General features: G+C 35.7%; 1 protein-coding gene across 1 annotated transcript in view; it reads left to right on the top strand.

Moving 5' to 3' along the window:
* Positions 1 to 17,025, top strand: part of LOC126469874 (protein Pixie) — a 60,591-nt gene that overhangs the window by 5,673 nt on the left and 37,893 nt on the right. Inside the window, exon 3 of the mRNA XM_050097197.1 lies at positions 11,051 to 11,266. Coding sequence (XP_049953154.1) covers positions 11,051 to 11,266 — 216 coding nt within the window. The remainder of the gene's footprint in view (positions 1 to 11,050; positions 11,267 to 17,025) is intronic.

Raw genomic sequence — 17,025 nt, 5'->3', positions numbered from 1 at the left:
CCTTTTTTCATGTGTTCAGATTATCTGAATGACCTATGTCAAGTAGTCTTCCATATTCCCCATAAAAATATCTTATTTTGTTTTTTCCATGTCTTAAGTTCTTGCTGAGTTTCTGTAAACCATTCCATTTATCCTATTTGGAATAACTCATCAACCTTGCTATAAGTAGTAGCTGTTTTAGGAATTAGTGCTTTCTACAAGAAAGAACTCTTTGAATACACATTGTGTTGTTTTCCATTGTTGGAATCTTTGACTCCTGGGTTGTAGAATAATATGTTTAAAATCAACCTGTATGAGGGTAATTTGGTTCCAGTTTTGTTTGTAAACCTACCCCACAGGAGAAATGTAAAAATGATTTCTTTGTGTGGTGAGCTACCAGGAGAAGCTGATGTCATTTTATAAGTCTAAGAAGACTGTTACAGAAGACTCTTTGCAGCTGCTGCACAAATGGTTTGAAACACTAATTGAAAATTCATTAAGGCATCATATTTGCTTAAAACACAAGGAAATGCAGCATGTTAAATATAGATATTATAAAATGATTTCTTTGTGTGGTGAGCTACCAGGAGAAGCTGATGTCATTTTATAAGTCTAAGAAGACTGTTACAGAAGACTCTTTGCAGCTGCTGCACAAATGGTTTGAAACACTAATTGAAAATTCATTAAGGCATCATATTTGCTTAAAACTCAAGGAAATAAAGCATGTTAAATATAGATATTATAAAATGATTTCTTTGTGTGGTGAGCTACCAGGAGAAGCTGATGTCATTTTATAAGTCTAAGAAGACTGTTACAGAAGACTCTTTGCAGCTGCTGCACAAATGGTTTGAAACACTAATTGAAAATTCATTAAGGCATCATATTTGCTTAAAACTCAAGGAAATAAAGCATGTTAAATATAGATATTATAAAATGATTTCTTTGTGTGGTGAGCTACCAGGAGAAGCTGATGTCATTTTATAAGTCTAAGAAGACTCTTTGCACCTGCTGCACAAATGGTTTGAAACACTAATTGAAAACTCATTAAGGCATCATATTTGCTTAAAACACAAGGAAATGCAGCATGTTAAATATAGATATTATAAAATGATTTCTTTGTGTGGTGAGCTACCAGGAGAAGCTGATGTCATTTTATAAGTCTAAGAAGACTGTTACAGAAGACTCTTTGCAGCTGCTGCACAAATGGTTTGAAACACTAATTGAAAATTCATTAAGGCATCATATTTGCTTAAAACACAAGGAAATGCAGCATGTTAAATATAGATATTATAAAATGATTTCTAGGTGTGGTGAGCTACCAGGAGAATCCGATGTCATTTTATAAGTCTAAGAAGACTGTTACAGAAGACTCTTTGCAGCTGCTGCACAAATGGTTTGAAACACTAATTGAAAATTCATTAAGGCATCATATTTGCTTAAAACTCAAGGAAATAAAGCATGTTAAGTATAGATATTATAAAATGATTTCTTTGTGTGGTGAGCTACCAGGAGAAGCTGATGTCATTTTATAAGTCTAAGAAGACTCTTTGCACCTGCTGCACAAATGGTTTGAAACACTAATTGAAAATTCATCAAGGCATCATATTTGCTTAAAACACAAGGAAATGCAGCATGTTAAATATAGATATTATAAAATGATTTCTTTGTTTGGTGAGCTACCAGGAGAAGCTGATGTTATTTTATAAGTCTAAGAAGACTGTTACAGAAGACTCTTTGCAGCTGCTGCACAAATGGTTTGAAACACTAATTGAAAATTCATTATGGCATCATATTTGCTTAAAACACAAGGAAATGCAGCATGTTAAATATAGATATTATAAAATGATTTCTTGGTGTGGTGAGCTACCAGGAGAAGCTGATGTCATTTTGTAAGTCTAAGAAGACTGTTACAGAAGACTCTTTGCAGCTGCTGCACAAATGGTTTGAAACACTAATTGAAAATTCATTAAGGCATCATATTTGCTTAAAACACAAGGAAATGCAGCATGTTAAATATATATATTATAAAATGATTTCTTTGTGTGGTGAGCTACCAGGAGAAGCTGATGTCATTTTATAAGTCTAAGAAGACTCTTTGCACCTGCTGCACAAATGGTTTGAAACACTAATTGAAAATTCATTAAGGCATCATATTTGCTTAAAACACAAGGAAATGCAGCATGTTAAATATATATATTATAAAATGATTTCTTTGTGTGGTGAGCTACCAGGAGAAGCTGATGTTATTTTATAAGTCTAAGAAGACTGTTACAGAAGACTCTTTGCAGCTGCTGCACAAATGGTTTGAAACACTAATTGATAATTCATTAAGGCATCATATTTGCTTAAAACACAAGGAAATGCAGCATGTTAAATATAGATATTATAAAATGATTTCTTTGTGTGGTGAGCTACCAGGAGAAGCTGATGTCATTTTTTAAGTCTAAGAAGACTGTTACAGAAGACTCTTTGCAGCTGCTGCACAAATGGTTTGAAACACTAATTGAAAATTCATTATGGCATCATATTTGCTTAAAACACAAGGAAATGCAGCATGTTAAATATAGATATTATAAAATGATTTCTTTGTGTGGTGAGCTACCAGGAGAAGCTGATGTCATTTTATAAGTCTAAGAAGACTGTTACAGAAGACTCTTTGCAGCTGCTGCACAAATGGTTTGAAACACTAATTGAAAATTCATTAAGGCATCATATTTGCTTAAAACTCAAGGAAATAAAGCATGTTAAATATAGATATTATAAAATGATTTCTTGGTGTGGTGAGCTACCAGGAGAAGCTGATGTCATTTTATAAGTCTAAGAAGACTCTTTGCACCTGCTGCACAAATGGTTTGAAACACTAATTGAAAATTCATTAAGGCATCATATTTGCTTAAAACACAAGGAAATGCAGCATGTTAAATATAGATATTATAAAATGATTTCTTTGTTTGGTGAGCTACCAGGAGAAGCTGATGTTATTTTATAAGTCTAAGAAGACTGTTACAGAAGACTCTTTGCAGCTGCTGCACAAATGGTTTGAAACACTAATTGAAAATTCATTATGGCATCATATTTGCTTAAAACACAAGGAAATGCAGCATGTTAAATATATATATTATAAAATGATTTCTTTGTGTGGTGAGCTACCAGGAGAAGCTGATGTCATTTTGTAAGTCTAAGAAGACTGTTACAGAAGACTCTTTGCAGCTGCTGCACAAATGGTTTGAAACACTAATTGAAAATTCATTATGGCATCATATTTGCTTAAAACACAAGGAAATGCAGCATGTTAAATATAGATATTATAAAGTGATTTCTTTGTGTGGTGAGCTACCAGGAGAAGCTGATGTCATTTTATAAGTCTAAGAAGACTCTTTGCACCTGCTCACAAATGGTTTGAAACACTAATTGAAAATTCATTAAGGTATCATATTTGCTTAAAACACAAGGAAATGCAGCATGTTAAATATATGTATTATAAAATGATTTCTTTGCGTGGTGAGCTACCAGGAGAAGCTGATGTTATTTTATAAGTCTAAGAAGACTGTTACAGAAGACTCTTTGCACCTGCTCACAAATGGTTTGAAACACTAATTGAAAATTCATTAAGGTATCATATTTGCTTAAAACACAAGGAAATGCAGCATGTTAAATATATGTATTATAAAATGATTTCTTTGCGTGGTGAGCTACCAGGAGAAGCTGATGTTATTTTATAAGTCTAAGAAGACTGTTACAAAAGACTCTTTGCAGCTGCTGCACAAATGGTTTGAAACACTAATTGAAAATTCATTAAGGCATCATATTTGCTTTAAACACAAGGAAATGCAGCATGTTAAATATAGATATTATAACATAGAGGAAATAAACATAAAACAAATCTTATTACAGTATTTTTTTTTAATATATATGAAAAATCGTATGGTAAAATTTACATGGAAAAAATTACATTGGCTGAGCAACACAACATCACATACTCCTGGAAACAGATTACATGTAAATTAAATAAGTAATAATAATAATGATAATAATAATAACCCAGCTAAATATCGCACCATAACATGCCTACCAACAATATACAAAATATTAACTTCAGTCATTACACAGAAGTTAATGACACACAAAAAAACAGAACAAAATTATAAATGAAGGACAAATAGGCTGCTGCAAAGGAGCATGAGGATGTAAAGAGCAACTGATAATAGATGCAGAGGTGACATATCAAGCTATAACTAAACAAAGGTCGCTACACTATGCATACATTGATTACCAAAAAGCTTTTGATAGTGTATCCCACTCATGGTTACTACAAATATTGGAAATATACAAAGTAGATCCTAAATTGATACAGTTCCTAAACGTAGTAATGAAAAATTGGAAAACCACACTTAATATCCAAACACTTTCAAATAATATCACATCACACCCAATACAGATTAAGCGTGGAATATACCAAGGAGATTCATTAAGTCCTTTCTGGTTCTGCCTTGCTCTGAACCCACTATCCAACATGCTAAATAATACAAATTATGGATACAATATTACTGGAACATACCCACGCAAAATCACACATCCGCTATACATGGATGATGTAAAACTACTGGCAGCAACAAATCAACAACTCAACCAATTACTAAAGGTAACAGAAGTATTCAGCAATGATATAAATATGGCTTTTGGGACAGACAAATGTAAGAAAAATAGCATAGTCAAGGGAAAACACACTAAACAAGAAGATCACATATTGGATAACCACAGCAACTGCATAAAAGTGATGGAAAAAACAGATGCCTATAAATATCTGGGATACAGACAAAAAATGGGAATAGATAATACAAATATTAAAGAAGAACTAAAAGAAAAATATAGACAAAGACTAATAAAAATACGGAAAACATAATTTGCAACAAGAAGCAAAACAAAAGTTATAAATACTTATGCTGTACCAATATTGACCTACTCATTCGGAGTAGTGAAATGGAGTAACACAGACCTAGAAGCACTCAATACACTTACACGATCACAATGCCACAAATATAGAATACATCACATACACTCAGCAACAGAAAGATTCACATAAGGAAGAAAGAAGGGGATTTATCAATATAAAAAACCTACATTATGGACAGGTAGACAATTTAAGAAAATTCTTTATAGAACGAGCAGAAACTAGCAAAGTACACAAAGCAATCACTCATATAAATACATCGGCTACACCATTGCAATTTCAGAACCACTTCTACAACCCTTTAGATCACATAACATAAACGATACGAAGAAAGTAAATTGGAAAAAGAAAACACTACATGGCAAGCACCCGTATCATCTAACACAGCCACACATCGATCAAGACGCATCCAACACATGGCTAAGAAAAGGCAATATATACAGTGAGACGGAAGGATTCATGATTGCGATACAGGATCAAACAATAAACACCAGATATTACAGCAAGCATATTATTAAACATCCCAATACCACAACAGATAAATGCAGACTTTGCAAACAACAAATAGAAACAGTAGACCACATCACAAGCATATGTACAATACTAGCAAATACAGAATACACCAGAAGACATGACAATGTAGCAAAAATAAGACATCAACAACATGCCACACAACATAAACTAATAAAACAACACATTCTCACATACAAGTATGCACCAGAAAATGTACTGGAGAATGATGAATACAAATTATACTGGAACTGAACCATTATGACAGATAAAACACCACCATAACAAACCTGACATCATACTCACCAATAAAAAGAAGAAATTAACACAACTAATCGAAATATCCATACCCAATACAACAAATATACAGAAGAAAACAGGAGAAAAAATTGAAAAATACATCCAACTGGTTGAGGAAGTCAAGGACATGTGGCATCAGGATAAAGTTGACATTATACGAATTATACTATCAACTACAGGAGTCATACCACACAATATCCACCAGTACATCAACGCAATACAGCTACATCCAAACGTATATATACAACTACAGAATTCTGTAATTATTGATACATGTTCAATTACCCGAAAGTTCCTAAATGCAATGTAACATATACTGTACAGTTAAAAGGAAGTGACGCTTGATCAAGGTCCGTGTCACTTTCCATTTTTAACCAGACATAACGTCTGAGAAAGGAAAGAAATAATAATAATGTGATAAGTAATAGCAGTTGTTTGGTTCAGCTATATTTTTGCCAGGATTAGTTCTTTGTATATTGAAAAACATTTTCAAATGTAAATGTGTAGAATTCCAAATGAAACTTGGTTTGGTTAGGGACTGGACAGAGTATGGTTGTTTACTGAGAAAGTAGTTGTTTAACTCTGAAAACTTGGAGAGTGGCTGGAGTTGCAATTCCAAAGCAGATGTGCTATATCATCATCATCTCTAATATAATGATCCAAGTTAAAACACTGTGTAATTATTTAGGAATTCTGCAAATAGTGGATTCTACTTTCTTTGTTACAGTCTCTCTGTGACTCAATAGATTCATATACAAAAGAAATAATACTGAAGATGAAATCAGATTTGTCCCCTCAACAATTGCCACGAAATTTTCTTGTTTTGAAGAAAATGGAGTACCAGCTGTAATATCAGCATATTCATTGTGCCATAGGGACTGAGTGGGTGATTGTTGCAGAGAAAACACGTAGTGATATGCATTTTCAGCATACTTCAGTAGTGTGAAAAAAAACTTCAGTTTGAGCGGTTCTTGAGTCGACCTGAGTATGGATACTTCCATACCTGCCATTCATGACAGGTCTTCACCCCAAAGCTATACTTGTGAGCATAGTTTGAAAGAAAATCTTCAAACCTTCACAAAGTGTTTGAAGAGGCTGCTTCAGAGGTGAAACTCTCCATCGAGCAGTTTGAGAAGACTAATTTACGTTTTGGGAAAATTAATTTAAAAGTCTCCATTGGAGCTTTCCAAATAACTCTTGTACTTCATTTTCTGTTATCTTTAAGGTAAAACTGGCACATTCATCTACTGATAATTTAACTATTCACTTCTGTTGTTGTTCACTTGTGCCTGTGGGTTGTTTGTGCTAACACTTTTGTAATTTATGGACAGTACTTGGAGCTTGAGCCAAGCTAACCTAAGTCTGGAAAAAATATTTGATATTTACCAAGATATTTTGATTTTGTTATCTGAACCTGGTTCCATAATGCAGCTGTGCTGTGTTTCAGAGATTAGTTGCACCACATATGAAATAAGCTCTGCAGTTAGAAAGTTAAGTTTTATAGACAGACTTCAATACTGTTACAAATATCAAGGTGGAGATTGTAAATTTAAGTAGTGTTGCTCTTGCCCATATATTTTAATTAAATATCTATACTTTACAAACATTATAATGCCCAGCAGTTTTTTTCAATGAGAAGAAGATTGGGACTTGCAAGAGACAACAGACATTACAGACCAGATTTCAAAACTTTTGGTTCGTAACAGTCCACTTCTCAAATTAGGAATCTTTAACTTGGTAACTACACTAGCTGTAGTTTCTGAAAGAAAACTACTGCTGGAACAAGATTGTGTTCCTCAGATGATATGGCATATTGTTTACTGACAAGCGAGTGCTAAAATCTTCCATTGGCAGTGACTTTCTCATACAGGCTGTGATTAACTATTCTAAACATGTAGTTTGCTAGCCTGTAACAGCGACCTTCGTTTTCTGAAGCCCTCTTATGGTATGTTACTGTATACTTTCCTTAAGGGTTGCTTTACCAGGAGTATTCTTGATAGCAATCAACTCTTTAGTATAATATTTCATTTACAAGGGTAGCAGCAATGTGTGTTCTGTGAATATCAGAATGCCTCATTTTGCAGAACATAGTAAATTTCTCCTTGTGAAGATTACTAACAAAATATTACATAAGTAAAGCATAAATTGCGAAGACAGTGCAGTGGTACTGACTTGGAAGCAGTTACTGTAATACTGCAAGGGGTACAACTTTGCTTCCGCCGTTTGCCGATAGGTGGCGACAATGGTAAGTAACGGTCGAAAGAAACAGATTGCATATGTCAGGCATTTAGCTTGGACCTCGGTCAACATAACCTCATCTAAACATTAGTTGATTTGTGTCTGTATCATAAAGTTGTTCTTGATTGAAAATGTCAGTTTACGAGCCTAATTCTTGTCATTTGTGGGAGGTGTTACTGTTTTGTTTCAGTATGAAGCAGCTGAGTCTCATTGAATGGTCTCAAGTATGTATGGTGAGGACGCTGTTAGTGAAAGAATGTGTCGTGAGTGCTTTCAACACTTCAAGAATGGTGATTTTAACGTCGTAGACCGGCATAGTGGTGGAAGAGAGAATGTTTTTGAGGATGCTGAATAGGAGACATTGCTGAGTGAAGACTCACATCAATCTCAAGAAGAATTGGTATGATTAGTGGGAGTGACACAGCAAGCCATTTCAAAATGTCTCAAGGCTAAGACATTTCAAAATGTCTCAAGGGTAAGACAATGTCTCAACGCTATGGGCATGATTCAGAAAGAAGGAACTTGGGTCACGTGTGAGCTGAAACCAAGAGATGTTGAATGGTGTTTGTGTGTTTGTGAACACTTGCTTCAGAGGCAAAAACGGAAGGGATTTCTGCAACACATTGTGACTGGGGATGAAAAATGGGTTCATTTCGATAACCCTAAGTGCACAAAATGGTGGGGGTGTCCCGGCCGTGCTTCCACGTCAACGGCCAAACCGAATATTCACGGCTCCAAGATCATGCTCTGCATTTGGTGGGACCAGCTCGACGTCGTGTACTATGAGGTGTTAAAACCAAGTGAAACAATCACAGGTGTTCATTATCGAACGCAGTTAATGCATTTGAGCAGAGCATTAAAAGACAAACGGCCGCAATGCAGCGAGAGGCACAATAAAGTGATTTTGCAGCACGACAACGCTCAACCGCGCGTTGCAGAAGAGATTAAAACCTACTTGGAAAAGTTAAAATGGGAAGTCCTACCCCACCCACCATACTCTCCAGACATTGCTCCCTCTATCACCTGCTTAGATCAATGGTGCATGGCCTGGCTAACCAACACTTCCGATCTCATGAAGAAGTCACAAATTGGATCAATTTGTGGATTGCTCCAAAAGATGAACAATTTTTTTTCAACACAGGATTTGTACTGCCCAAAATATGGGAGAAAGTAGTGGCCAGTGATGGAAAATTCTTCAAATGATACATGTGTAACCAATTTGTTTCATTAAAGTCTCAAATGTTGGGAGAAAACGGTAGAAACAAAGTTGTACACCTTGAAGAAGAGTAGTTCTCTTGGTGCAACACCAGTTCGCCCCCTCAGACATGTAAAAGTACTGCAGTTTCACAATGTTAGTGACCAGTTTTCTGGTTAAAAATAAATGAGTAGAATCATAGGACAGCTGACAGTGTGTTAAGAGTTTACTGTTTTCTAGAAGTATTTTTCTTCATTTGAACATGTGGCAAGTGTTGCTGTATTCCACTCATTGCCACATTTAAAATGCGCATATATACCCATAATGTTTGGTGATGTGAAACTGTCAATTTTCTGAAGAGCATGTAATTTGAGACTCAGTGGGGGAAATGTTGTAAGTGTTCTCATCTAAAGTTTGCTAAGAAAAGTATAATGTTTCCTTTTGTTTGTTTTTTGGTCAAGTATACTTCAATGTTGTTGGGCCCATTTAATCTGAGCAGAGAGCTGTATAAAATCAGCAGTAATGAATCAGTTATTCTTATCTGTATATTAGTCATTCTTTATGAAAATAATCTTTTAGAAACATTGAAAGGAGTTAATGTAATTGAAATTTTAATATTGTACATTGCAGTTATAACAAAATCTGCTAATTACTTGTCAAAAGTAGACTAATATAGACAAGACTGACAGAAACAAAGTAGTGTGTATATTTATGTATTTTGTGCAGTGTATTATTTAAAGTCTGGTGTGGGGTGCCATAAATTAATAAGATCCTTAGGATTTTCATGAACTGTGCCAACAAGCAAGCTTGGATGTGATTATTTCATTCATTGTATAATGAAAGATTAATTTTTTTAAATTAATTCCAATGTTACATTGGCTTAAGCATGAGCAACTGTATAATTCAGTAATTTTGAACGTATGAACAACTGTAGATAGTGGTAAAGTTTTAATTGTGCCATTGGAATTGTATTACAATCAAATAACATTTGTTGTTATGATCTAATGTATAAACAAATCTTTCGAATGTTCCATTGAAATTACAGTATGTACGAGTAGACATTAGAGAAGCAGGTAATGGTTTAGAAATGAACACAAGCATTTGAAACTAGTCAGCAATAAAAGTAGTCATAAGCAAATGTGATGAAACCCTTAACACATTATAAATTTCACATTTTTAAAATTTTTATTTAGTATCTGCAAGTGGATTTTTATTAGACACGGTTGCAATGGTTGTTATTTCTGCAGCTACCAATGTACTGGTAATACGAGTCTTTGCCGACAGATAGTGTTACATATGTTAGAAAGGCGATGTTTTTATTTGCAAAGTTGTGTGCATGTTGTGTGCCGAGCATGTTCAACTTCAGAACCACGTCATGCACACCTCTTTTGGATAAATGAATTTCAAATGACATTGACTTATTATGTAAAAATGTTATACTACTTTCACATTCCCAGGAATTTTGTATAGTATGAAACATTGATGTAGAGTGTAGGCACAAAATCTGTTCTTTTTAAAGTCTTGAAACTGTGTGCTGGCAAATAATGTGCAAGAATATGATTAGGAAACTGGATACAAAATAAGTTTCTTACTGTTTGGTGGCCAGGTAAGTAAGGAGTTGACTGAAATAATTTCACAACTTCTGTAATTTATTTGGCATTCCCAGAAAACAAAGTAGTCCAGCAAACAAAATTCATATTACATTGTGTTTTGTGTCAATCAGGAAAGAGTCAGATTATGTCACGGAAGTAAATTGTATTTTTAAGTTGGCACCAGATATGACTGTGTGTTGTATTTTCAAGGGTTGAAGTTGTAATTTGCAGTGATCAGTACTGTTACAAAGAGTGTATCTTAAATATTCAATTATTTATTTTCAGAAATGCCCATTTGAGGCTATCAACATCATTAATTTGCCAAGTAACTTAGAAAAGGACACAACACATCGTTACTCTCAGAATTCCTTCAAGTTACACAGACTTCCAATTCCTCGTCCAGGAGAAGTTCTTGGATTAGTGGGTACAAATGGAATCGGGAAATCAACAGCATTAAAAATATTGGCTGGAAAACAGAAACCAAACTTGGGACGGTACTCAGTATGTATAATTTTGTAGTTAGTGATATGAATGTTTATAATGAACTAGAAATAGTCATGCTGAACTGAAGAAAGGAACAACATGAATACTCATTATTCCACACTGTCTTATTTATAGAATTTTATATATTTAGTTCTGCGATGTTGGTTGTTTTTAAATTGGTTAGTTGCTTCTTGCTTCTTTAATATTGATTTTCTGGAAATAATTTACTTTGCTGTCTGTTTAATGTCTTGACCTGAACAAAGTACTTACTCCGTCAGTGCAGATTATGTGGTAATTCTTTTATACAAGTTCAGTGATGAAATTTTGGCCCTACATTATTCATTGTTGATTACGGATATAATCCTTCCAAAAATGGTGCAGCAGTATTTGGCTTCTAGTTTTGAGTTCAAAAGTCCACATGTAGATAAAACTAAGAGATTATGACACAACTTTGCATTAGTTACAACAATGACTTTCGAGCCTCTACTATTTAGATCTGCTTAGTAATGTGGTGGTTTAAATCATTTTGCTTCCCACTTGCTTGGCAAGAGCAAAGAAATTAATTTTTCTTGTCCTCTTATGTCAGAGTTCACACATTCACAGTCTTCTGATTACAAAGCTTTGTTTGATGAAGAGAAGTAAATGTCTTCCTTGTGTAACTTCTCATATGTAAATGTATGTTTTATACAGGGTGAGTCACCTAAAACTTCCATCATAAATATTGGGGAAATGGAAAGTGTTATTGGTGTGCGGTTTACACAGAATAGTTTGGTAATTGGGCTAGTATTGTTAGACAATAAACAGATTGTAATGATACTTAGAAAGAGTATTTTTGTGTGAAAAGTAGGGCAAATTAGAATTCCAGTGGCGTTTGTTGGAGGATTTTAGTGTAATTTGTTCAACAGATATTGAATTTTGAAATGTTTCTACACCAACATTTGCTTGTACCATTTACCATGCATAGTTGCTAGATACGCTTTAAGTTTCTTTACAGAGTCTTTGCACATTCCTTGAGTACGTTGTGACTTGTTTGTCAGTGTGTGTCAGTCAAAGCAGTAGCTAGTGAGCAGACGATGGGATTTACCAATGCAGATAAAGCCAACATTATCATGGAGTATGGAGAGGGAAGAAGAATGCTGTTTGTTCTCGTATCGTGTATGTGGCAAGATATTCCAATAGATGTCAACCATCTCGGCAATTATCAATCAACCTCTTCAACTAACTATGTGGAAGTGGTAGTGTAACACCCAGACAATGTAGCAGGAGAAAACGAGTGGCGACGGAACGGGGGAAAATTAATGGTCTTGCTGCTGTTGCCGCATGTTGGCTCCCATGCAATTGCACGAGGAAGTGGCATGAGTTAGGCGTGTGTCCTACACAGTCTCCATCGATATAGGTCGATCCCATCACATATCTCTCTATCAATAGCTGCATGGAAACAATTAGGGGAACTGTGTCAACTCCTGTACATGGCCATTGAGTCAGGAGACTCCAGATGAATTGTGCATCTTGTTTAGTGATGAAGCCACAGTTTCCGACTGTGGCTAGATAAACTGCTGAAATGTGCACCATTGATCTGTTGACAATCCCCATTTGCTTCATCAAGACATACTGTCATTTGACCATCAGACAGACTCCCGTATGGACAACATAGTAATAAACATCCCTGGCTGAAGATATGAAAGTAAAAAAATCACCAGATCTGGATGGAATCCCAGTTCAATTTTTTAAAGAGTACTCTACGGCATTGGCTCCTTACCCAACCTGCATTTATCATGAATCTCTCTTCCAGTGCCAAGTCCCAAGCGACTGGAAAAAAGCACAGGTGTCTCCAGTCTATAAGAAGGGTAAAATAATGTACCCACAAAATTGCATACCTATACCCCTAACTTCTGTTTGCTGCCGTACCCTTCAACGTAGTCTCAGTTCAAATATAATAAACTTACTTGAGACTGAGAAGCTTATGTCCACAAATCAGCATGGTTTTAGAGAGCATCACTTGTGTGAAACTCATCTTGCCATTTTCTCATGTGATACATACTGCGAACTATGGGTGAAGAACAACAGGCAGATTCTGTATTTCTAGATTTCTGGAACGAGCATTTGAGAACTGTGTAGAGAAGGTGAATGGTCAGCTTTGGTTTATTGGGAGAATTTTAGGAAAGAGTGATTCACCTGTAAAGGAGACAACATATAGGGCATTGGTGCGACCCATTCTTGAGTACTGCTCAAGTGTTTGGAATCCATACCAGATCTATTGAAGGACATCATCAAAGCAATTCAGAGGTGAGCTGTTAGATTTGTTAGTGGTAGATTCGAACAAAACTAAAGTGTTACGGCGATGCTTTGGGAACTCAAATGGGAATCCCTGGAGGAAGGCGACATTCTTTTAGAGAAACACAATAGAGAAAATTTAGAGAACTGGCATTTGAAGGTGACTGCCGAACAATTCTACTGCTGCCATCGTACATTGCGTGTGAGGACCACGAAGATGAGATATGAGAAATTAGGGCTCATATGGAGGCACATAGATAGTAGTTTCTTCCTCGCTCTATTAGCAAGAGGAACATAAAAGGAAATGAGTAGTGGTGGTACAGTGTACCCTCTGCCATGTGCCTTACTGTGGTTTGCGGTGTATTGATGTAGATATAGAGTTGGAACGTCAGTGTCCATGGAGTGTAAACATGTGGTGTGGGATAGTGAACCACCAGCTCATAGGCTCGTTTTTCATGTCCGAATGTGCCCAAGTATCGCAGCCTGCTAACAGACCATCTTCCACAGATGCTAAACGATGTTCCTCTGCAGACTAAGAGGCTGTCCACATCATAGTGCACAAGTACTACAGCATGTCTTCACGAATTGTTTTCCAATCATGGGATTGGACACTGGACTGGACGCTGGACTTGCACCTTGGCTGGCCCATTCCCTGGTTTTGATGCCTATAGGCTTTTTTTCTGTGGGGAAAGCTGAAAGATGCTGTCTTCAAGAACATACCAACTACACCTGATAATGTGCGATGTATTACCGCAGATTGCTTGGACATCTCTGCTGAAATGCTAGCACATGTGCAGCAGTCGTTCCATACCAGACTGGAAACATGTATTGCCTCCACTGGTTGTCATTTTGAACAAAACCTGTGATGGTCAATTGTCTCATTACTGGTTAGAATAACATAACTAGTGTATGCAATTGTGTTGCTATTTAGTGTGTGCTACCATAGGTATTGTAAAAGTGTTGGTGTGGGGACTTGTCAAAATACAATATCTTGTAAACGACTCACATTGGAATCCTGCAACAAACACAAGTGACATTCCAGTCGACCCCGCTTTTAGTTTGTTTATGTCAATAGGCATTGTTCCATTTAAAAAGTGCGTTTGCTCAAAAAAATGTGCTTTCTCCAAGCATTATTACAATGTGTTGACTGGCTAACAATACGAGCCCCTGCTACCGATCCAGTCTGTGAAAATCCCAAGTCAATAGCACTTTCCATTTCTGGAATATATGCAGTGCAAGTTTTAGGTGATTCATCCTGTATATTTGCATATGAATACTGTGCATTATTTGTTAGTTTATTTATTTGTCTCCTCATGGTTTGATATGAGACTTACTTTTGTGTGCTGTTTCAGTAACTTCTGTGTCGGTATCTTAAGGCCAGATGCAGGGCAAAAGGCATATATATCCAGAAATATTACAGTTAAAATAGTAAAACTTGAGGCTGTTATGTACAACAATACTTGAAATTCTGTGCAATTTTTGTATGAAAGCCTGCACAGACATAAATTTTATAAGGATTAGAATTTTTAATTACCATTGTTTCTATAACTTATCTATTCTTGGAAACTATTCAAGCAATAAATGGGAATTTCACAGTTTACATCTGCATAAGAGGCTAATAAAATGTGTGGAACAGATTTGTGTTTGTCACAGTAGCTTTGAAATTAATTTTTCAGTTTTGTGTTATCCAGGACTGCTCTATTTTTGTCAAAGTGTAAAGGAAAACTTTTCTCAGAGAAAAGATAATGGAAAAGTGCTGCACAGGATTATTTAGGAAGCAACTCTGAAGAACTATGCCAAATTTCATGGTGTTAGCTTTTACAGTTCCTGAGAAAAGTTACATTATAGCTCAAAAAGTCCCTTTTGCAGCAATTTGCATTTGATGTTTTTATTTAAATTTTTGACAATATTGCTATACCTCTCATGACTAACGATTTTCATATCCATGATCTTTATTCTCTTTCTCACCTTCCTGGAGTAATCTCTTCCCCTCCCTCCTTTGCACAGTCAAATTTTGCATTTTTTCTTCTGCCGCCTGAGCTTTGTCCAGTCGCCCTTCATTGATGCTTCTGAGTATCTTCAGTGTGAGCACACCTGGATGGAAGCTTAGTCGCTGCAGGCACTTAGTCATACCTACATTTCCACTATTGAACACTAGACAGGCATCACGTGCAGCTATCTTCACAACAATTGAGGACATCATCATACAGTCTAAGACCCTTTGACCCACAATTACCACATGCACATGGAAACATTAATCATATGGTCAAGTATTTCTAGGTCAGTTAACCTAAATCCACTGGAAAACTCATCTTTGACACTGTACACTTAATCATCAATTCCTTCACTAATTTTCTTCTTTGATGAACTTTGTGACTTTGTCAAAAATTGTTCTTCACACTTAGGAGCAACATCTGCAACACAGTTATTTAATTTTCCTGTACCTTTTACACATGAAATTTGACATTTCCACCCTTTTTTGTTTATGCATCCACTGTTCCGAACCATTTCGAACAAAGTGGGTTGATATGTATGTGAAACTAAAAACTGAAATGAGTTTGCAGCACTTAATGTTCAGTGTGTGAACGAAAATTAATGCACAAAAAATTTATAATGTAGAAAAGATGTGGACCACGGCATAAAGAGGGGGTGTGGCAGGTGCAAATGCCCAAACTAACTTTTTTAAAATATATTTCTAGCCAGAATTCGATTATGAAACTTGCAATGTTGTTCTTAAAGAATCAATCTAATAAATTATGCAATAAAAAAATGAATATTTTTCCAGTTTTCCCCTACATGTGCCCTCAAGTGTAACTGTTGTAGTGTAGGTGATGGATGAGCATGTGTACAGTGTAAAGTGAGAGCATTAAGAAATGGACAGTAGAAGATGGAACCTGATTATGCTACTCCACAGCCTCCACTCATGAATAGCACATTTACTGACCATCAACACCACACTCACTGTGGAGAGATTTGGATTTTAATCAAAGTCATAGGTACAAAGTCCAGTGCTTAATGATGTAAAATCACCACCTTTTCTTACCACACCAACAAAATACTAGTGATGAAAATATCTACCACCTATGACATTCAGACCAGCCACCCCCTCAATGTCAACCACAATTTCACTAGCGTGTGCTAGTGTCCTCAGCTGAGGTGATTAGTGTCATTAATTGTGAAATGTGTTGTAGTTCAAAATTAGTGCAACCTAGAAGTTTTTTTTTCCAATTTCTTCCAGTTGTTTGCAGAATACCTCACTTGCCAATACAGTAAACCTTTACCAGATTGTAAATGAAAGATAATAGACATTTTTATCTATTTAAGGACTTTTGAGCCTCAGCCCTACTGACTGCAAGTTGTTGTAACAGAGTTACTATTTCACTTGTCACCTCTCCTATCCCCGCTACTTTGTTCTTTGGTTGATTGAATGGTAATTTCTTTTTTGCTCTGAAATTTAGATGGTCGAATGAAAAGTGTTTGTTGTACACGATGAATATTTTTCA

This window comes from Schistocerca serialis, chromosome 3, assembly GCF_023864345.2.
Source record: "Schistocerca serialis cubense isolate TAMUIC-IGC-003099 chromosome 3, iqSchSeri2.2, whole genome shotgun sequence".
In the NCBI taxonomy this organism is placed as follows: Eukaryota; Metazoa; Arthropoda; class Insecta; order Orthoptera; family Acrididae; genus Schistocerca; species Schistocerca serialis.
This window is presented reverse-complemented; position numbering and strand designations above follow the sequence as displayed.